At 40.6% G+C, this 24,180-nt stretch overlaps 1 protein-coding gene across 1 annotated transcript; it reads left to right on the plus strand.

Annotated features, from left to right (window-relative positions):
• Positions 1–1,461: 1,461 nt before the first annotated feature.
• On the plus strand, positions 1,462–23,720 carry paxbp1 (PAX3 and PAX7 binding protein 1). The gene is made up of 18 exons (XM_080434688.1): positions 1,462–1,902; positions 3,110–3,232; positions 10,558–10,779; positions 12,099–12,323; positions 12,518–12,618; positions 12,970–13,199; positions 13,936–14,125; positions 15,377–15,500; positions 16,230–16,335; positions 17,488–17,603; positions 17,813–18,012; positions 18,456–18,603; positions 19,314–19,435; positions 20,112–20,188; positions 20,441–20,507; positions 20,939–21,088; positions 21,405–21,559; positions 22,688–23,720. Exons 1-18 carry the CDS (start codon positions 1,596–1,598, stop codon positions 22,803–22,805), a joined length of 2,781 nt encoding a protein of 926 aa, XP_080290814.1. The 5' UTR covers positions 1,462–1,595; the 3' UTR covers positions 22,806–23,720.
• Positions 23,721–24,180: the final 460 nt, after the last annotated feature.

Here is a 24,180-nt window from a genome sequence, read left to right on the forward strand (position 1 = left end):
TTTTGCTCTGCACCTCTGTGACACAGCTAACTGCCTATGATTTACACACCTTGTCATTGTGAATCGGCCATGAATCTTCATCAAAGCTGTAGTTCAACACATAAAGCAGCACCAGAACAGGTTTAGTGAACTAATTATTTACTTTTCCAGACAGATTTATCATTGGACAGGTGTTTGTTTTTGGACGAATGAGGACTGCAGGTAGTTGTCCATATTCTTCTTACCAATGTGTCATACTTCATTACTACCCACCTTCATTACAGCTAATAACCTCATAATTAAAAAGTGTGGAGTCTGACCTGAACCTCTGAAGAATTAATGTGAATAATAATGACACAGAGAGCTGCCTCTTGAAATTATTATCTAAATGTTTTATCACAAAATGACACTTTGTTTGAGTTTGACCTGTTTTAATATTCTCAAGCCACCCAAACCTAATCTCGGAATGAAATTTCAGCTCCCCCTTTTGTTAATATGTGACACGCTGGAGACCTATGATCACATTAACAGATGAGGTGGAAGGGGAGTGAGAGAGCGCAGAGATGGTGATAAATTCCAGGAGAAGACGTCCGGATATTAAAAATGTGACACTGGTGTCTCAATAACTCCTGAGGACAGAGGGATCCTTGCATGGCCAAGGATCCGGGTGATAAATGGTTATTTAACGGAAGCTTTTTTCTGTACTGATTTAGGCCATAGTAAAAATACAGTAACTAAAATATATATTTTAAAATGGGTAATTAAAATAAATTACTAAATTAAGTGTATTTTAAATACAACAATTATGTTACGATTTTAAACAAGGTTACAGCCCTGAAACCCCCCAGAAATCAATCAACTTTAGTAAATGAATATAGGTGATAAACAATTGAAAATCACAAGTAAACAAAATGCCAATAATTAACAAATCACATTCAAAAGAATATACGAGCCAATGGAGCCATGATGGAGTTATAATTGATATTGAGACAAGCCCATTCCTTACCAATAGAGGGCAGCAACGCAGGAGAATCGCAGCGTGGATCTGTCAACTCGTTTCCCACGAACAAGAGACAACAAGCAGCAGTGTTGCCATGTCTGCTTATTATAAGGGACTTTGGGCTTGTCTTTCTGTAAAGTTGCTTATTTGGCCTTGTTTCCTAAATGTTGTTTAAACCAGTAGTTCTCAAACATTTTCATGTCAAGGACCCCCAGCTTAATATGTAATGTGTAAAATGTTTCAAAAATATTCCATGTTTTTCACATTTTCTTCAAGATTTTTTTTTTAAATAGCAGATTAACATTCTCAAAAGGCAAGCCTGTAGATCGTCTGTTTTCAAATAGCCAATTTATAATTATAGGTTTAAAGTGCTCATGTGGCCTTTGCTTCCTTTGGGCTTGTTTTCATAGACATAGGTTGCTTATTAATCTCACAGAATCTGGCAACACTGCAACAAGCAGTTGACAGACAGAAAATGGCTGACCGTGAACGCAGAGGCTACTCAACGCGGCTAAAACCCCAATCCCATTTCTGACTCGTTCTTTTTAATATTTCGGAGGGTGCTCTTACACGCACACAAACAAGCGGCGCGTTGCGAAGAAGCAACAACTAAATCATGTTTAAAAAGGCCAAAAGAGTGAACCTCCGCCGGAGGAACGAGTCCGACGAGGACGAACAACACGAGCCGCCGTTCGGGCCCGTCGTGGTGAACGAGATCCCGTTCATGGAGAGCGGCGGCGGCGGCGCTGCGGGAGGAACTGGAACGAACCAGAACCAGAACCACGGCAACAACGGCGTCCATCAGAGCCAGAGCCTGGCCACGATCAGAGCCGTGAAGAAGGACAGGAAGAGCAGAGAGGCTGCGGTGGTCGCACCGCAGGCACCGGTGCCGAAGGCGCTGCTGAGCTTCGCCGAGGAGGAAGGTAATGTAACGAATATCAAAAAAACGCTCGCCCCAAAACGCGCTATCCCCTCCGGGGACAATTCGGCGGCCTCGGAACGGTCCCCACCTGGTGTTCCTAAACGTAACCTTTGTGATTTAAGAGGATTTTAACCCCAAGAAAGCCTGTATTGCTTGTTTCCATTGGGGTCCTTTGTACTCAATACAATAAACTATGTCTAAACCTAACCTTATTCCTAAACGTAGCTTCAGTAAACTATGCCAAAAACCTAACCTCATTTCTAAATGTAACTTAAGTAAACTAAACTATGCCTAAACCTAACCTTATTCTGAAACGTAACCTCAGTAAAGCTATGCCTAAACATAAACTTATTTCTAACCTTATCCTCAGTAAAAAAAAATACAAGAGACTCCGAGCGAAAAAATATGGGGGTGAACGTGTTTTGGGGCGAGGCTTCCGGTTACCAATGTAACGTAAAGTAACTAATGAGATACGTTACTTACGTTGAGCCCGCTAGCTATGTTGTAGCTACACGCTTAGCTATGATGTTGCTACTGGCTAGCCCCGTTTGGAACCTTTTGGAATGGCTCTGAGATGATGAGATGAACCTCATCTCGGAGCTAAAAAGCGAAGGGAGATGTTCCGATTATTACACTATCATAGTGTAGTAGTAGCTGTAGTATACAACCCTCGTAGACGTATTTATGATTCTGACGTTTAGATTGAAAACGTCAGAATCATAAATACGTCTACGAGGGTTGTATACTACCAGCCTGATACTACAGCTAGTAGTGTAAATGTTGTTATATTATATGCATAGTCTATGCATATTGAATAATTATTGTATAACAATATATATTTGTATATGTTTTAATCAATATATATATATATATATATATATATATATATATATATATATATATATATATATATATATATATATATATATATATATATATATTACTTCCTATCTTATAATCAACACATGTAATGCTTTGTACACCCTTTTTATTCAATAATAAAGGGTAAAAGATTAAAGCTTGTATGGCTCACTCGCATATAAAAGGTGCTAGTTCCTAAATTATAGAGATATTGATATCTAGATGTACTGTATCTTGAACTCTGTCCCCCCCCCCTTCCCTTAGGTCACCAATCTCATTAGTCATTACACACGATAACTCATTTCACTCCCTGGACCCACTGACTGACAAATCCGTCCTGTATTTAGATGAACCGGAGGTGTTCAGAGTGAAGAAGTCCTACCACAGCAAGAAGATTGTAAAACAGCTTAAGAAAGAGTACAAGGAAGACTTGGAGAAGACTGGCCATGTCAAACAAGAAGGCAACTCAGGTGATTTCACTGACCTCAGCATTATGACACCTCACTAAACAACTTATAGGGCTGTGTCCACAAAGGTTTGGGATCCGGAACCAGAGGAACTGAATCCAACATTGAGGAACCGGAATCGGTTCCATCACATTTTGGACACGATTCTGGAACAGTGTTTATCACGCTGTCAGAGCTGGTATGAGGACTTCACATATGCAATTCAATTACAATACTGGTGGTTCTCAAAACTTTTTTAATTATTAGGACCACCATAACTCTGACAGTGTACAAATGGAACCAAGTGTACCCGTGTCAGACCTGTAAGGGTCCATTTGAATTGGAACCCCCTGTAAGAATCGTTAAGGAATCGGACCGTTAAGAGGGAATCGTTAAGGTCCTAAAGGATCCCAACCCGAGTGTCCACCAAGGCATTTTTCCCTGAGTGTGTTTGTAATTGATTACAATGAGAGCACAGCATATTATTTACCCTATTTTGCACGTTCATGTCTGGCGTTCATGTCACCGTAATATTGTCCACTCATTTTGAGTGGACAATATTACGGTGAGAAAGTGATTTACTATACTTGCGTCAATGTAGCAGTGGTGGAAAAAGTACTCAAATGTTTTACTTAAGTAAAAGTATCAATACTGTATTGTAGAAGTAAAAGTCCGGAATTCAAAATTTATTTGAGTAAAAGTTCAAAAGTATTGGTATCAAAATGTACTTAAAGTACCGGTACCAAAAGTAAAAGTACAAAATATTTGAAAATAGCAGATCTACAAGCTCACAACGCGTCGCGATATACATGGGCTATTTTCAAATAGCCCATGTATAAAATAGGGTTAAAGTGGTTAATGTATGTTTCATTATATCATCATTTATATCTAAAAAGTAACTTGTAACTAAAGTTTTCAAATAAATGTAGTGGAGTAAAAGTACAATATTTGCCTTTGAGATGTAGTGGAGTAGAAGTAAAAGTATTGGAAATTGCGGACTTCCGGTATGGCGACGAACAGGACGGTCGCATAGAGCAGTGAGCTCCCGAACACCAACTATTTAAAACCGCGCTAAAAACTAGAAAACAGGACAAGAAGAAATATAAACTGATGGGAAATGAGCGCAAGACAAAGTACGAGAAACCTTGACAGAAAAAACAAAGAAAAAGACCAGAAACGAGACGAAGAGGAGCGTGCGCTAGCACCCGAAGCTAACAAACAAATCATGGACACACTTCAGGCTAGTTTGGATGGGATCAGTAATCAGATATCGGCACTTCGGAAAGAAATGAAGGAAGACCTGAGATCATTCAAAGAAGAAATTACAGCCCAGATGGACAGTAAACTGACCGGATTCAGTGTGGACATTAATCAGAAATTCACCCACGTTAACACGGTGATTGAAGAACAGAAAACTACAATGGAAGCCGCGTTGGAACGCGCAGAAGAAGTGGAGCAGTGGAGCACAGCAGTTAACCAAACACTACAGGAGTTGCTGGAAGAGAGAAATAAGATGATGATTAAAATAGACGACTTGGAATGCAGGCAAAGACGCAATAATTTAAGAGTCTATAATATGAAAGAAGAAGCTGAATCAGAGAGTGAATCGATGGCACAATTCATGGCCGAATGGCTAAAACAGGAGTTGGCAATTGACACTGATTTGTCAATACAGCGTGCCCACCGGGCACTGGCACCGAAACGTAACCCAGACCAACCACCGAGATCAATAATCATCAACTTCCAGCAATTCGATGTGAAGGAGAAGGTACTGAAAGCAGCTTGGGGGAAGAAAATAGTGAAATTCGGCGAAACAAGAATCTACTTTGATCATGACTACTCTGAAAGGGTGATGCAAGTAAGAAAATCATTTGCAACAATTAAGAGCACATTAAAAGAAAAGAACATTCGCTTCAATACACCCTTCGACAAGCTGCATATCCACTGGGAAACTGGGAAAGTTGTCTACTACAACGCCGAGGATGCAGCCATGGACATGCGTAGGAGAGGAGTGAGGAACCAGGGCGCAGAGGACGGCGGCGAGGGCGACACAGAAGGAGATGGCGATGATGGCGTCGCGGGAGAGGAAGAAAAAAGAGCCACTCTTATTGAGAATCTCAAAGCAGCCAAACTCGCCTCTTGGATAAGAGTCGACAAAAGAAGGAACCGAACCACGGAGGCAGCACAGCGCGCGAGAGGAAGGCTGCAGAATTATCGACGTTAACTTTTTATCAGACATGTAATCCAACGACGTGAGTTTAATAATGTGGAAAAGAAATAACTGAAGTCAATTAATGTTAGCGTGGAGTGTTAAACATGTACATTCCTCGTTAAGATGTGTACAAATGGGTGGGGGGGGGGGGGGGTGTGCGTGTGTGTGTGTGTGTGTGTGTGTGATTGTGAGTGAGTGTGTGAGTGGACGCTTCGAGCAAGGAGTCAGCCAGCTGAGAGAGAAGAATTTGAGGAATGTAGGAAGAAAATAGACAGAAAGGTGGGGGTGAGGAGAGAGAACGGAAAGTTAGAAAAAGAAAATAAGGAGACGGTATGGGAGGGTGGGTGTGATTGTGTGTGTGGGCGAATGTGTGTGTGTGTATAATTGGAGGAGGGAGGGAGGGGGGGTGAAAGGGGGATGCTTTAATTTTAAGAGCGCGGGTGCACCGACGCTCGGTTAAATCTGGAGACTAATTGGGTCTGAAAATATATATAGCATAACTTGTTTAGTTTTTTCTGTCACTGGGAAATATCTTAAAATGTTTTGGTTGGTTTGAAGGGAAGCAGAACAGCTTTCAACCTAGTATGGGTAATCCTTTTGGGGTAATCAATACTGGATGGGGGCCCCTCCTTAATGAAGGGCTTTCCCCCACAAAAACAGAAGGGGGTCAACGGGGGAGGAGGGAAGTTGACAACTCTTTTTGGAGGTCCAAGATGTTTTTGTTTTTGTTCTCATTTCGAGATACAACTGAAGGATACTACTTGATGTTTGTGTATTTTATGTTTTTGATCATTAATAACTTTGTATGTGACCGCAGTAATAACCTAGGGGGGAAACGCCATGACCAAATTTTCGTACCACTTTTATATAACCATACATGAATACAAAACAAGAGATTAGACTTATGTCTCTGAATGTTAATGGATTGGGAAACCCAGTCAAAAGGGCTAAGATTATGACTAAGATTAGAAAAGAAAAGACACAGATAAACTTTTTGCAAGAAACTCATCTGTCACGAACAGAGCATGAAAAATTGAAGAAATTTGGATACAAACATACCTATTACAGTTCACATACTAACACACGTAAAAGAGGGGTTGCAATTTTAATCTCCAATCAAGTTAAATTTGAGTTTCAAAAAGAAATAAGAGACAAAGAGGGAAGATACATCATTGTCAAAGGAACGATTGATGAGTCAAAAGTAACACTGGTAAATATATACGCGCCACCGGAAAGCGATAAACAATTTTTCAAGTTGTTATTTGATACTATAGCACTGGAAACAGAAGGGGTATGTTGGTGTGCAGGGGATCAGAACGTGATTATTGATTATAACCTGGATACCACCAGCCTAAATAGAAGTAAGAAATCTATATCAAAATTAGTGAAACATGCATGGGAGGAAATGGGTTTTATAGACGTTTGGAGGGATCTCCATCCCTTACAAAGGGACTATAGCCATTATTCACAGACTCACTCTGTATATAGCAGGCTAGACTATTTCTACACGCAGAAAGAAAACAGGGAACTAATTCAGGACTGTTATATTGGAGTAGCTGATGTGTCTGATCACAGTGCAGTGTATATGAGAGTTTGTTTGTCAGACAGAAAGAGGAATACGTTATGGAGACTGAATGTTGGGCTATTGAATAATAACCAAGTTGTAGAACAAATCAAATTAGATATAGAAAATTATTTGATTGAAAATATTAATGATGAAACTAATCCGGCAATTTTATGGGACTGTTTAAAATCTGTTCTTAGAGGAAAACTTATTGCAACTGCAAGTAGAATTAAAAAAGAAAGGATAGCAAAATATAAACAACTAACAAGTGAACTAAAAATATTGGAACAAAAACACAAATTAAAGGCGGAGAATAGAATACATAAGCAAATGTCAGAGGTGAGGAAAAAGATAGGTGATCTTCTTCAACAAGAGGTGGAGATGAAAACTAGATATTTAAAACAAAACTACTATGAAACAGGCCCCAAGGCGGCAAAGCTGTTGGCTAGACGCCTAAGAAAACAACAGGCAGACATAACAGTTCATAAATTACATGACCCCGAAACAAATCAATTAAAATACAAACCAGGAGAGATAGAAAATATATTTAAGGATTACTACAAAGAATTGTATACTCAAACACCCACCTCCACCGAAGAAGACACCAGGAATTTCCTAGATAAGTTGGATTTACCCAACATTGGCAAAACACAAAATAAGAGAATAACAGAGGAAATAACTATAGATGAAATCACTAAAGCCATAGGGAAATCAAAAACAGCTAAGGCCCCTGGAACGGATGGGTTCCCTTGTGAATTCTATAAAAAATTTGCTAAAGAACTAGCTCCAATCCTGCATTCAGCTTGTAACTGGGTTAAACAGAATGACTCTACTCCCCCCTCCTGGAAGGAAGCTGTAATAACAGTCTTGCCTAAGCCAAATAAAGATAGGACATATTGCCAGAATTACAGACCAATTTCTATGCTGAATGTTGATTATAAAATCTATACCTCGATTCTGTCTGACAGGCTTAAGTCAATCATACCAGAGCTGATAGACGAAGATCAAACTGGCTTTGTTACAGGCAGGCAAACACAAGACAACATTAGAAGAACGCTACACATTATGCATAAAATTAATAAAAACAAAACACCGGCAGCAGTGGTTAGCCTAGATGCAGCCTCTGCCTTTGATAAGGTTTCTTGGAGGTTTCTATTCCTAACATTAGAGAAATTTGGGTTTCAAGAAAAGGCGATTCAATGTATTAAGTCAATTTATACCAAGCCAACGGCCAGAATAAAAGTAAACGGCTCACTGACAGATAGATTTGAGCTAGAACAAGGTTGCAGACAGGGGTGCAATTTATCACCATCGCTCTTCGCGATTTTCATAGAACCACTGGCTCAAATGATTAGACAAAATGAAGCAATAAAAGGTATAGAAATTAATAACCATAAGCATGTCATAAGTCTATTTGCAGATGATGTAATGGTATACATAAAAAATCCATTGTCCTCATTTGAACATCTGATACAGACCCTGGACCAATTCAGTTCATATTCAGGTTATAAATTGAACAAAACCAAAACTCAGATTCTCTTGCTTAATTGCACGCCAGACCAAAAACTTAAGGACATGGACATAAATTGGGGAGCAAAATCAATTAAATACTTAGGCATAAATATTACTAAAAATCTATCCAAACTATACAAAAATAACTATGAAGAAATTGACAACAATATAAAAAAAGACATAGAAAGGTGGACTACTTATCCAATGGGACTCAGTGATAGGATATGTTCAGTGAAGATGAACATATTGCCACGCCTACTATATCTGTTTCAATCTTTACCTGTGCCGGTTCCACTAGCTCAGTTTACTAAATGGGACAAACTTATATCAAGATTTATATGGGAAGGAAAACGGCCTAGAATAAGATACAGTACATTGCAGTTACCTAAAGATAAAGGGGGGATGGCTCTCCCAAACTTGAGAGAATATTACCATGCAGCACAAATACGGCCACTTATTTACTGGTGTAGTGCAGATTATACAGCTAAGTGGAAGGATATTGAGACACCTGGGTTTGCATTCCCGATTCAAACATGTATTGGAGAAAAGGAGGTTCCGGCGGGGGTGAAGAGTGAAGTAGATCTAGATCCAATAACAAGCTATACTTTAAATATATGGTACTCTATTGTAAAACAATTGAAACTGGGAAAAGAGATTGGCCTGCTGAAATGGATTGCATACGATGGGGCATTTAAACCTGGAGTGCTGGACCTGAGGTTCAGGCAATGGACAGAACTGGGTATAACAACCATATGCCTGTTGATTAAGAAAAATGAAATGAAAAGTTTTGAAGAATTAAAAAACAAGTACAATTTGGCAAATCAAGATTTATTTAGATACTTACAAATGAGAGACTACTACAATAAAAGAATTAAAATAGCAGAGGGTGAAATACATCCGATAATAAAACTCTTTATACGGGCATATGGTGAGGTTGTACCCAGGACTGTATCTAAAGTATATTCATGTTTGATGGAATCAAAAAAACATTCAACAATATATGTCAAGAATAAATGGGAAAAAGAGTTGGGTGAGAATATTCCAGAGAAGACTTGGCATGATATGTGGGAAATGCACCAGACAACAACACAATCAAAGGGATGGAGGGAATTTATATGGAAGAATCAGATTCGGTATTTCATCACACCCCAGATTAAGAGTAAACAAATTAAAAAACAACAGTCATGCTGGAGAAATTGTGGAAACATTAACTCCAATCATACACACGTCTTCTGGAATTGTACAAAAATTCAACCTTTTTGGGAAACTCTGCACTCAACCATATGTGAGGTTCTAGGTTACGAAATTCCATGTACTTGTCTTGTATTGTATTTGGGTCAAATGGAAGGAACTGTACATCCAGGAGATTGTTATTTAGCCAAAATCCTCCTGACGGCGGGGAAAAAGGCTATCACCAGGAACTGGCTCAAGACTGATACACCGGACTATAAACAGTGGAGAAACATAGTGGACAATATTCAGGACATGGAAAAGTTAACATTCAAACTGAGAATAAGGGAAGATCTCTATGAAAAAAGATGGGAGAAATGGTTGATATATATACTCCAAAAAGGAGAGATGTGAGACTGGAGGAAATAAGGTACATGCGCACCCTCAAAAAGGTTATCATTATTTAATTTACTTTATTATATTTTTAATTTATTTTTTGTTTGTCTTTAAGTATGTGTAATTGTCTGACTTTTATGTTTTGTATTATTTTATTTTTTGAAGTGATATATGTAACTGTTTGAAAGTATCCTCAATAAAAACAAAGTTATAAAAAAAAAAAAGTATTGGAAATTGGAAATACTCAAGTAAAGTACAAATACCTCAAAAAACATAAGTACAGTACTTAAGTAAATGTACTTAGTTACTTTCCACCACTGCAATGTAGGCATGTCACTGTTAGGTAATAAAGTGAGGTCCCGCAGAAATGTTAAGGTGAACCGTTTTGTGTGGGAGTCTGTAACTTCATGATAGATGTATGTATACCGTATGAAAATACTTCATACTAAAGAGGTTAACTTGTCTCTTGACTGTGTGTGTGTTCTGTTCGTCCAGATCCTGCACTATCCCAGCTTCCATTGGTCAAAGTTAAAGATGAGCCCAGCAGCAGAGCGGGCAGTGTGCAGGGCGAGGAGGAGATGGAGGTGGACGGTATCGACGAACTGGCGGAGGCACCAAGGAGTCAGACTCGGGGCCAGGCTCACAGTCAGGCCCCCAAGGCTAACCCCATTGCTGGGACTTTTAACACACCGTCTTCCCTCAGCACCCTTAGACCTGGTAAGACATGCAAACATGAGCTCATTCATGAGCCTGTTGTAACTAAGCTTATCATGTGTTTCGTATCAACAAGGTTGCTGTTACCGCAGGACACGAAACACTCATGCAAAATGTACATTAACTCATTCACTGCCAGGAATTAATTAATTCATCTGTCTACCGTCCCCTTGCCAACGAAAACGGCGATTTTACTGTACCTTTCAAAAATCATGGAATATTCTTTGTGACTGCCGTCCTCACAGAGATCGGCTCATTACACGTACGGGGGTCCGGTAGAATCGGGGGGGAATGCCCAGCCACGATCCAGCCACGATCCTCCATTCCAGAGAGTTGAATGTGGCTTGTTTTTTGCAAAACACTTAGAAAACAACCGAAATCTGAGAAAATTTGACTTCTGTGAATCCTTTAACATGAAAGGAGGCGATCTTTTTTTTTTTGATCACGTGATTTCTGGGTGTACTCTTCTTCGGATTTTTTTTTACAGCAGTTGTGACCAACCTCTTCTAGCCCATGAGCACTTTTTATTCCAAACTGTAAGCCGAGATCTACCACTACAATATGTTCCAAAAAAACACCATGAGTAAGACATCAACTTCTTTTTATTTGAGAAACAGGTGTAGCAGATGCATGCCCCACAGCACACAGCAATTCTTTGCAATTTCTGACAGGGGAAAAAAAATAAAAGGGCCGAAATATGAGGGGAAAAAATGGATGAAGTTGGCACTGGTTAAACTGGTTAAAAACTAATTATTACACACAGGGACATAAAATTAATTGCTATTACAGATATCTAATCATCAATGCACAATATTGACTTTCTCATCAATTAATATTCACATTTAGATAGTCATTGGCATCTACAAGAATCAAGTGGGGGTTTATTTGTCACTCAGTCATACTGCAACATCATCAGCAATGATGGTAGCAATGGGGAATGTGCAGAATTAGGGGTATAGTAATAGACTGCATGGCGAAGTAATTGCACGCATATCTAAACTTCCTATGTACATCTGTGCAGTAACGGATCAATGCAGCTTATTGATTTGTTTGTTTTGTTTAGTCTCATTTTTTGTTTGGTATTTCCAAGCTCACAACACCATGTCGAGCTTGTAGATCAGCTATTTTCAACAACGAGATTTGGTGTAGAGAGGGGAAAAAAACATTCAGGGTTCATTTTGTTTGAACATTTTAAAGTCTTTTATATATATATATATATATATATATATATATATTATAAACAATAAGTTATTGCAATTCATCCCTCTGCCTGTGTGGATAATTTCTGAATGAACAGACAAAACTTTCTGTCCTACTTCCAGGGGAGATCCCTGACGCAGCCTTCATCCACGCTGCCAGGAAGCGCCGGCAGCTGGCCAGGGACCTGGGGGGCGACGCCCCCTTGGTGGAGACTGAGGCCCCTAAGAAACGCTTACTAAGGGAGGAAGACCACGATGCCAGTGACGATGACGACGAGGACGAGAAGAGGATCAGCTTCAGTGGGGTCAAGAACAAGAGCCAGCGGCAGAAGATCGCAGAGGAGATTGGTTGGTGTTGAAACCATCAGTGGTTTCCCTTTGGTTCTATTACTGGAGCTTTGCAGATTGTCCAATAATATTATTGTTATTATTAGGTTTCCAAAATGTGTCTGCATTGCAAATTGTGCAGCCTACAGGATGCTTTTGTCACGGCGTGAGCATGTATACATAACAGGGTTGCTTTGTTCTTTTGGTGCGCTCAGGTATCGAGGGCAGTGATGACGAGGCGTTGGATACGGGTCACGATGAAGAGCTGAGCCGCTGGGAACGGGAGCAGATCAGGAAGGGAATCAGCATCCCCCAGGTGAGCCACGCTGACGACACTCGTACAATAACGGGTCTTGCACAACCTTGACGTTATTGACCGAGACAGAATTAAAGAGCACTTGCACAGTAGTTTACATTATTATCTGAATTAAATAAGTGCTATAATATGGCAGTCAAGTGGTCCTGTTGTTTTGGATTCACTAACCTAAATGTTTGAAATTTTCAAATGGTTAATAACTATCCGCAATATCTGCTAAGGAGTTGTTACTTTTACTTAGGAAGTCATTTTGCCATAGCAGGTGGTATCATGGTATTCCAGTGTCTATACGTCTATTATCGGCAGAGAACATTCGGTCTGATTTTTGCCGTGTGGTGGGTCCCCTACCAGGTCCAAGTCCCGAGCAGCCAACCAGAGGAAAGCACTGTGTACTACCAGAACACCTACGATAGCCAGCCGTATGGACCCTCTTACAGTATGCCTTACACCTACCCGGCTCCGCAGGGCAGCAGTAGGCCTCCTGGCCAGACAGACAATGGCCAGAGCGTGCCCTACAGGGCTCCTAGCGGTGACCTGACCCCTGTCTCTTCTGATCTGGTAAAGAAACGCCTGAGGGACAGGTATGTAGAGCAGCAACTCTCGCCAAACCCTCTACTACTACTACTACTACTACTACTACTGTCAGTCCCTCAGCACCAACTGCTGCTGCTGCCTGTTAAATGTGCTGAGTTCCTGTGTGTGAGTCCCACACGGCTAAAAATGGAGAGAACACTCACACTTGAGAGTTAAAAACGACAGGTGCTGGACAAAGCAATAAGTGTGAAACAAAGTGTGTCAGATTTATTAGCACTGTGAGACGTAATGTTTCGAGCCACCATGCTCTTCACCACACATCATTAGACCCATACCCAGCACAGCTACCTGCAGATTCTGGAACCAGGCTTCAATAACGGTTTGTTACGGATGTGTGTTTTCTGACTTTTGTTTTTAGCTTTTCAATCAGCGCTGAAGAAGTCAACTAGAAAACCAAGAGAATACCACACATTATATATTGCAAACTCTGGAGCTTGATTTCCCCACAATACGTTGGGAAGTTTTTGTTCTAGGACTCTTATTCTTTACTAGTACTCTTTTTGAAGCACCACTATGATTACTGTACCCACTCTGTTAATTGTCCTCAAGTGCGTTTTCACCTTCAGCTTCCTATTATATCCGCACCACCAAAATAGGCACAACAAGCCAGACCACACCACACTCACTCATTTAGAGATCAATAACGGAGATAACACTCTGAATCCCACACCCCCATCCAGCTCGCTCACAGTCTTTGTTTCCTGTGTGCCGTGTTGTTTGTAGGCTCAACCAAATGCGCGTAGGCCACGAGGCTAACACCAAGCGCTATGAGCAGATCTGTGAAGAGCTATCCTCCTCTGGAAGTGCCATACAGCGTCTGGAGGGTTCGTCCAATGACAATGCAGAGCAATATAAATTCTTGCAAGAGATGCGAGGGTATGTTGGAGACTTGCTTGAGTGTTTGGGTGAAAAGGTAAGGGAGAAACTATCTGTTGTATTACGTAGTGTTGTGTCTAATGATTTATGACCATGACTTTAAAGGGATAGTTTAGGATTTTTCTAAGGAACCTTGATCTGATTATGCGGGGAGCTGAGAGTACATTTGGTCAATTCAAAACGATTTTAGCGAGTGTTGGTTTTTGAGATGTTAAATGCCCATGCGTCTGAGCTCAAAAGAAACCGTTTCTGAAAGATGCCATGCCCCAGAGCTCAAATATGTTCCCTTGACTTTTATATAATTTCTCAGAACCTTTAACTTGCACTAGGTTTGCTGAAAGTCTGCCAAGAAATTCTAATGATTTATGCTTCCAGTATTTGACCAGCCAAATATAATTAACATTTTTATTCTCAGTCCGTGATGAATCAGACAGATCAGCAGATGATTGAGCTAATTCAGAAGCCTATCCCTTTAAGCTATTTATGTCAGTCGTTCATTATTAAAAAAAAGTGGATTGATGCAAAGTTGTTCAAGAGTCCAATAGATATCCCTCGTAGTTGCGAGGTCTGGTGGAATCCCTGATCTTTACCCAGGATCACTGTAACAATATGACGTGCGTGTTCAAGTGCTTTTATAATAAAAGTAATTGATAACTCATTGCTAACAGGATCACTTAGTTTGGTCCTAACTCCCACAGCGGCTAAGTGGCAACTGCACAAGGAGTGGAGTGGCTGCAGGCTTGCATGGCTTTTACCTCACCAATGTCCATTTGATTCCCATCCACAGTCCAACAGAGCAGAACCGCATATTGTAGTCAACGGAGTGTCTTTGTTGGTCGAAACAAAGAGCATTGTGATGGATGTTATCACAGATCCTTAATAGATCAATCAGAACAAAATTTTAAGAATGAACCAGAATGTGCTTTTCAGCATTACAGTGTAGCAAATGTACAGTATGTTGTTTGGGAAATTAATTGCCCTGGTCCATGTTTTAGGCTAGAGCCTTCATCAGGGAATCATTCTTTCATGAAGGCGTATCTTTTTATCTGGTGTTTTTTAATACTAAGTATTGACTGTAACTGAGCACCCACAGCCTAGGAGGCAGTCAGAGGGGGGGGGGGGGCATTTTGAGATTCCAGGGCTTGTTTTCGCCCATTATATTCCTGACCCCACCTACCTACATCCATCACATCGCTCTCATGCCCTCAACCAAATAGGACGTCCCTGTGACTCGGCGCCCCACCTTCTGTTGGGTTCAGAGGTCACAGAAGGCATCATATCTTTTCAGGTGCCCGCTGTGCTGGAGCTGGAGGCCGCCATGCACCAGTTACTAAGGCAACGGGCTTCCCGACTCGTCCAGAGAAGACAGGATGATATTAAAGATGAATCGGCGGAGTTTGCAAGCCTTTCAAGTCAGTCCATCTTGAAGGTTTTTATTATTTATTTGAACGGCCTCGTTGATTCTGTGTGTGTCTGTGAGAGAGAGAGAGAGAGAGAGAGACACCCATTCACTGCTCGCTATTCCTCTCATCTTTGCCCCATGAGAGACTCCAAGTGTCTGTGTGAGAGATAGTATGTGTGTGTGCGTGTGTGTGTGTGTGTGCGAGTGCGGGTCCCCTATTTACTTTCCTTGTGGCTGACTCACACACTCGGCTCAAGGCACAGTAGCCTCAGTTCATTCTGGTGGCGATTGATCGTTCACTAAGTAATGATTTGTTTGTGATGTGACATCACTGTCACATTGCACTGTAAGGTGTAGCAAGCCAAAGGCAAGGTAAGTGGCTTAAAAACAAATGACATCCTGAAATGTATATTATTCTAAGTGGGTGTGCCAAAGCCTATATGGACTTATTGCAGGCGGTGTATTTGAAAGGTTTGTGTGTTTAGGTTGGTATTTTAATGTAATTTGTGGGTTGAACAAGCATTTATTAGCCTATATTTATTTTGTAAATGACCAGTGTGTGTTGCACATTGGTGGAAGCTCTATTTAAATTGTTTAAAGGTAGAAAACAAATAGAAAAATCATAATAAAGAAGAAGAAACACTACATTAAAGAAGTTAAAATTACAGTAAAACATAATGTGGTTGCAGGCGTATTTGGTCTTGATTCTAACATTTATTCTAACTCCTGTCTCTTCCAGGTAAGGCTCTCCTGGCTCCTCAAAACATGGACTCGTTCGGTCGAGACCGCAAGGCTTACCAGGAGCATGGTCGCCAGAGGAGGATAGCTGAACGGGAGGCGCGACGGTAGTTCATTAAATATATATATATTTTTTTTATCAGTTCAGTGTCTCTTTATTTAGATACTAGTTATGTTATCCATATTTATGCAGGGTACTTGTTCATGTTATTTAGATAGATTTTGCTTGTCCACGGCTGCCCGCTGAGCTTAAGTAATTCAGGCAGATGCTAGGTTTGATGTCTTTTCCTATTTACTTTGTTGCACTTTTTCATTGGCACTCACATTTACTTGACACTTAACCAACCCTCTTACTCTTGTGCTTTTGTAATTGGCCTCTGCATAGGAGTATTTGCTAAGTGCCTGAATTGTAAATTGACTCGGTCACAGAAATGTTTCTGGGATTTGTACTTGAGAGCTATAAATCTCCATAAACCCAGCATTGTTCCAATTATTATCTTCTGATTTCCACAATTATTTGTGCAGTTAACTCTTTGACTGCGGACGACGCGATAACGCGTCAAGTGCTACTTTGTCCAGTTGGCCGTCGACGCGTTCGACGCGCTGGACGCGCGTTCATTGTTTAATCTCTGATTGCGCTATGCTGCTTATTATTCAATGTTATTTTCGAGTTCCACTTACTTCACCCACATCTGCATCCGGTTTCATGACCTGGATTCCGTTTCCGGTTTTTGATTTTTTTCCCCGGTCATTTTCGTCTAGAATGGGTAAACAAACGGTTTTTCACACGGTATAACAGACAAACGGACAGGTTCTCTTCTATAATCTATGGTCTGGGTGACGATCAGTCATCGCCGTCGTGTATCACATCGTAATTTTGGCCGATCAGACAATCTGGGACTACGTCACATCCGTTTTCATGTTTTTCCCTGTCTAATCTCCCAAGAAGGGTGACAGTGACCCAACGACCTGATCAAGCTGTCATGTGCTGCTCTCTAGTGGCGGATTTGTGCTGTGCCTTTAAATTATGTGTCTTTAAATTATTTTCATGAAAAAAATTCAAAAAATAAAAAAACACAAATTGCTGGCACTGGGGGAGTACTTTATGAAAATACTCTGGCAGTCAAAGAGTTAAGGAGTATAGTATTGCAGTATGCTAAATAATTGAATTATTACCATAAATAAAATAACCAAAACTATTTTAGAAAACACAATCTATAATAATGATGTTTGTCTTACCTTTTTGTGGTCGAGTGTAGAACTCGGAGGCGTCAGGCCAGAGAGCAGAACGCAAAGATAGCCGAGCACAAGGAGGGTTTCTCGTCTGACGATGAGGAGACCACCACTGACATCACCAGCTTCAACATGGAGACAGGTGAGCCGTGGGATCAGACACATACGCATTTATTCTTGCATTTGCCAACGTCACGCAAAAACTTTCTAAGACTTAAATACGTACATCAGACCTATTTAAATCTCTTGCTATGAGACAGAAATCTGCCTATTTTTTTGTCTGTATTGAACAGCTGTGATGTCATGCATGTACTGTCTGTATAATAAGACTTTAAACTCTCCTCCATCCAGATCGCATCATCCGGGAGAGTAAGAAGGTGTTTGAGGATGTATTGGAGGATTTCCATTCTCTTGACTGCATAAAGTCTCGTTTCGAGGTGTGGAGGAGAGAGTTCTCAGACTGCTACAGAGACGCTTACATCGGCTTGTGCTTGCCCAAACTCTTTAACCCCTTAGTCCGCCTGCAGCTCATCACGTGGAGTCCTCTTGAGGTGTGTTTATATTGACTAGGGTTGCACCTTGTATATAGGCACCTAATATTAGTATTCGCTGATAAAAGTAAATAACCACAGTTGCTTGGCTACAGGAATCATATGAGATCAGGTTTCAAGACTAAAACAAAAGCCAGGCATGTACTTTGGAGGAAGGTTATGGGTTAAAACAGGGGTTTGACTTTGCCACACTGTGTGTTGATTGTTTTCGTAATCAGTTTCAGTAATCAGTAATCAATTTCGTAATGTGTTCTCCAGAACATTAAGTCATCACATAAACGAAACTGATGCTGATATAAGAATGAATGGCAAAGATAACTGCCCTTAGTGTTGGATAATGATTAAAAGATCTCTCCATCCCTACTTCACCTTCTCTCTGATTATAGCGTTTTATTTTCATTCTTTTCAAGTTTAAAATAACCTCCTTGTTTGTCCCTGGCCAGGCGAAGTGTGCCAACTTTGAGTACATGTTGTGGTTTGAGTCGCTGCTGTTCTATGGCTGCGAGGAGCCCAGCAGATTGCAGAAGGGGGATGTGGACATCAACCTGCTGCCCGCCATGGTGGAGAAGGTCATCCTCTCCAAACTGGCAGGTAAAGAATCAAACACTTAGCAAATCATATACCATTTCATAATCATATACAGTACTATTCCAAACATTAGCTTTCAGGCCTTGACCACACACGTATGGATATTTTTCTCAATGGATATTTTCACCGTACATATAAAAAACAAAACATAGCCTTTAGTAAAACCGAATTCGGCAGCAAATCAGGAACGCGATTCTGTTTTAAATTTGGCACATTCTGTCAAAAACATGACAAGTCCGACACACCTGAACTACAACGTTCGGAAATAGGTCAAAAATAGATCGTTTCACCCAACCCTCCCAATTCTGGATGGCAATGCTATGTAATAGAGTCCTGGAGCTACGGTGAAGGGGAAGGTCACATATGGAGCTAATCCAGCTAATTATCTAATCTAATGGAATTTAAATCGTGACCGCTGTGGACTAGTAATATTGGGCACAGCAAACGCCCTTGCACGCCAGTGAAGTGGTGCAATTGATGCAGCAATGCTGAGTTAAGTTGTAAACTTGTAATGAATCCAAACAGTGCTAACCAAACATAAACAACCCACTGTATTTCCACCATTATTGTTGCTGTTTACCTCAACAAAAAAAATGTTGCTTCTCATGTTTGATCAAAGTTAGGCACTTTTTAATGTGGATGGCATGGTGATAAAAACTAGTGACCGTACGGAATAGAAATGAAACTCTACTCCTTTTTTTTGGTCTTTTCAGTGTTGGCAGAGCAGGTATGGGACCCCCTGTCCAGCAATCAGACAGCCAGGCTGGTGGCCTTCATCCACAGATTGATAAAGGGCTACCCCACCGTGCTGCACGGGGACAACCGCTACACACAGGTACTGAACAGCTACTGCTGGCATGCTGATAGTATGCCATGCGCATAATACGCTACGTTTAATTCATCCAATAACAGAAATGTAAAGTTATAATAAATAACAAAAAAAGATTAAAGTATTAGACTATTGACGATATATAGTAGATATACCGTTAGGGCTCATTTTAGTTTTTTATTCTGAATGCATCTCTTTAATTTAGATTTTTATTAAACAAAATATTAATGGTGAAATTCAAGAGAAATTTGAGCATTTGATATATTGAATAATTACCTCAAAGAAGAGGACCTGCACACTGTCTGGAACGTGCACATTCTTTTTCTTTATTTGACGTTTCGGTCGTTAGACCTTCATCAGGACAGACAAAGGTTGTCTGTCCTGATGAAGTTCTAACGACTGAAACGTCGAATAGTGTACGCGTCCTTTTCTTTTGTCATTATCAGAGATCCCTTTCTGAACATATGCACGTTTTGTCCTACGCACCTTTCACCAACCTTGAGGTGTGCATCGGCCTTCTTCTAGAATATGTATTGAATCATAAAATACTGCAAGGTCCTCAAACCAAATTAATGAATATAAAACGGAACGTGCATTTCATATCCACATCAGTTTTTGGTTTCCCCATGACAAGATACATAATTGTTCTCACCTTGAGTTCTTTGGGCTGTTCGTTTTTCAGGAGTTTCTGAAGATGGTGGTCTTGCGGATCAGGCGGACGCTTGACGAAGATGTCTTCCTACCACTCTACCCTAAAAAGTAAGCTATCCATCCACTCAAATAATGTGTTAATGGGCTGGGGTCACCTGTAGATGTCCGGATAGTGTGTTGACCGTGTAGTCTCAAGATCTTCCCCGGTTCGATTCTGCCTGTATTGCTGGCTGTAAGACCAATCTAAAAATAGATGCAGTATATTTAAATAAATTTGATATAAAATCTTGCGACTTCCCAGCTGAACAGCAGGCACTTGGTGACTGATCTTTTAACCCTGTGTGCATTTCTTTTCCACAGTGTGTTGGAGAACAAGAATGGCAGCCCATACCTATTCTACCAGAGGCAGTTCTGGTCATGCGTCAAGGTAAGAAATGTGAATCAAAAGCCAGTCTGTTTTATCATTTAAACCAAAATGGTAATGAGCTTTTTTATGAGCGTAACAGGAGTTAGACAGGGTGATATTGTTTATCAATGACCTTAAGGACTAATCTATGGCTGTCAGCATATTACTTGTGATGACACCGTGATACATACAGTAGTTATATTCAGCTCATGGTGCTGATATACGTGGATGATACAATTATAAAGTCTATAACAAAAGAATGGCTGCAAAAAGAAATAAACCAAATTTGTGATTTCTTTGAGAAATGGAATTGAAAGGTTAATGGTTATAAAAGCTGAAGTCACTTTTCATGTATAAAGAGAAAATAGAGAGATTGTCCATTTCTATTATTGAATCCATGGAATGCAGTGCCGCATGCTTTGGGTTCTGAATGTTACTGTCTCTGTGCATAGCTCCTGGCTAACATCCTGCAATGGGAGGGCATTCTGTCCACTTCCTCTCTGAGGGAGCTGGCTCTGGACAGCACTCTCAACAGATACATCCTCTCTGCCTTGCAAACCACTGACGACGCTGTAGACGACAGTGTACACAAGTGCCAGCAGGTACAAGGACACACACACACACTCACACACACACACACACACACACACACACACACACACACACACACACACACACACACACACACACACACAGAGACGTGCATATCTGCCAGTTGTTTCCACACAATTAATTGAAGCAAACTGTCATCAATTACTCACAATTAATTTGGTAAGAGCAATATTAAAACATTTAATGTAATGTCAGCAGGGACTCCATTAGGCACACGCATACCATAAGACAATAAAGAGTGCAATGAAATAAATGTGCGTGAAGTATTCTTTTCAACCCATTAACTTCCACCTCTTGTCCCTGCAGGTGGTGGAGTGTTTTCCAGCACACTGGTTCTCAGGGCTGAAGGGCCAACAGACTCTGCCCCAGCTTGAGCCGTTCTGTCGCTTCCTGACCCACCTGGCCAGCTGCATGTACCGCTCCAGCCTAGGAGGCTCCGACATTGAGCGACGCGCGGCCAAGTCAGTGGTTTTCCTGCTGTTGGGGTGGGGTGGGGGGGGTGGGGTGTTATAGTAGGGGTTCACACCTGGATTGGTTGTAGTGGAACTTGGATTTTGGATAGACTGTAGAGTCAGGGAATCGGGACCACTACAGTATACTGTGTATACTCCACTCTGCCTATAGTTTGAGAATTGCTGCTTTAAAGTCATTCATGTTTCGCTACAGTCAAATCATTTGTGTTATATTGCCCTCTAGTGGTATAGTTTGTTGTAACAAAAGTTATACATTGGCAATAGGCTGAAGCGTTAGTTATGTTATAGGCTTAACTCATTGAGTGCCATTAACGTGTTTCACGTGTTTTTACCGCTATGGCGCAACGTGCCAATGACGTGTTTGACGTGTTTTTGAAAAAATAGTAAAAAATAAAGATTTTTTTTTTTTTTTTTTTTTAAACATGTTCAGAACCCAAGATATCATTATCTGAAGATTTGCAGCTCCATCCACTCCTTGTTTAACGTATAACTGAAAAAGGCTGTATCTCGCTTCCTAAGCACTTTTTTTTTTACTTTGAAAAGAACTCTGGCACTGGGACAACATAATATAGATTATTTTTGTTTATTCGTTTTTGTTCTTTTACATACTCATATGTAGTACAATTGAGTGCCAGAATTGCCAAACGTTTAAAAAAAATAAAAAATCTGGCACTCAATGAGTTAATAGACCTTTTGAGGTAGATTACACTCACTTGATCACTGCTTGAACTAATTTAAACACACCCTAATATCACTTCAAAGCTTTATGATTTAGGTCAATTGTGGGTTTGTATCTTCATCTAACGGGGGTGGTGATGTTGTTTAGTTTTATCTGAACAACATAATGCAAGCAGGATTCATACAAGGGGCAGAATGGGTTGAATAAATTGGAATTGGAATGGAGTATTTGTAAAGTCAGCTACATGCCTGAATGATGAGCAGAGAAAAATGCAGTTTGTTTATAATTGGTGTCTGTAATCAGTAGAATAATTGTAATATGCCCACTCAAAACGGCTTTGGACTTACTATATACGGTATTTGTTAAATCTCTGAAATATGATTGCCTTTGGCGTGTACTACCCCCATAAGTCATCACCTTATCATCTGTGTTGACAGGGAGCAGATCAAAGAGGTGGTGAAACTGCTGGGTCACATGCACGCCCTGGACCACATCATCACCGTGGCAACGGAGCATGGCATCAAAGAAATCAAGCCCCTCTTAGAGGCCAAGTGATGGAAGGACCAGACAACATCATGTGAACTTGTATCAGTCACACCGCATTGGACAACACGGGAATGTTTTTTTTTTCCCTTTCTTTTTTTCAACTGCGTTGAATAAGGCTCTGAAAACTGTAAAGTGGCTATTAAAGCCACAATCTATAAGTCCTGTGGACATTTGAAGTGTTACAACAACATAGGATTTCAAACGGCAGATACAGTTTTGTTTGTACTGCTTCACCAGCAGACAATAACTCTACCGGCCACAGCGCATGCTACTGAGACGCACGGCTCCACAACATCGCTCATGAGCAGAGTTTCTGCTCTTAAATCAACGTACACGATCGATGCAAGATGCGGGCGGAAAACAAACTGCCTCATTTTGGACTGGGAGGATTGGGTCATAACTGGACCGAAACGAGGCCTGGTGTAAATAATGTTAATAGTGTACATGGTCTTAAGGGGGATTGTGTGGTCCTACCGTGTCGTGTGGATAGTCTGTCCTACATACTAGCATGTGGGATGACACTGCCTGCTTCCGTCTGACACTATCACACCTGCAAGTTTATACCACACTCCAACAGGGCTTAGCTGTAAGAAAGTTTAAGAAAAGACGCCACCTTCCTTGTCACTTCTACCATTCACTGCTGTTTTCTCTGTGCCAAAAAGAGTAGTTGAATTAAGGGGTTAATTATTTCCCTCATTGGCAAAGCCTGAAGATCGGCTCATGATGGCTGAGAAACAGTGTTATGCAGTGTGATTGACATACTGTACCATGCTCCTGGCCACTTCCTCTGGCTCCGCTTTCACCCATGTTTGAACCCTATTGGACTGAGGAACTTTGGATTTTTTAAATTGTCTGAGCTTTTGTTTTAAATATGATTTGCCTGTCAATAAAATATGGTTCTGAGAGACTGTTATTCAATTGGAATTTTAGGGTCCCATTTTGTGTTTGGGGAGACTTTAGACCAGCAACCTTTTCTTCTTATGGGAAAAAGATCACATTTCTGTTCACTGTCTGCGCTTAGGCCTGTCAATAACGTTGAACTAGGGTGATTTGAGCTACTGAGTTCTAAACATAACATTAATTAGATATTCCAGCAGAGCATTTAAAGGTAGGGTAAGTGATTTACTTTGGTTAAAATAAGTATTAAATAGCTATGTTCTGATAGTACTCATTGCTATAGAGTGTTTGTTCAGTAAATCTCCCGTCTAACCAGCTCTTATAGGCCTACAGAAAATGCATTTTCAGTGCTCTCTCCTGATTGGCTTAAATTGTCACCTACCACCTTTGTCAAATATACTATATTCTGTTTACTAAAGAGCTGAAGAGACCCATGTGACCGAACAAACGCTCTGTAGCAATGATTACTATCAGATTAGTGCTTTAA

Source organism: Gymnoscopelus braueri (genome assembly GCF_963280865.1).
Source record: "Gymnoscopelus braueri genome assembly, chromosome: 8".
Lineage (NCBI taxonomy): Eukaryota > Metazoa > Chordata > Actinopteri > Myctophiformes > Myctophidae > Gymnoscopelus > Gymnoscopelus braueri.

Excerpts from the sequence above, each read along its gene's own strand:
- paxbp1 (XM_080434688.1), top strand. The coding sequence starts at position 1,596 with ATGTTTAAAAAGGCCAAAAGAGTGAACCTCCGCCGGAGGAACGAGTCC. Across the intron at positions 1,903-3,109 it reads GAGCTTCGCCGAGGAGGAAG|ATGAACCGGAGGTGTTCAGA; the intron begins GTAATGTAACGA and ends TCCTGTATTTAG. Across the intron at positions 21,560-22,687 it reads ATTGAGCGACGCGCGGCCAA|GGAGCAGATCAAAGAGGTGG; the intron begins GTCAGTGGTTTT and ends CTGTGTTGACAG.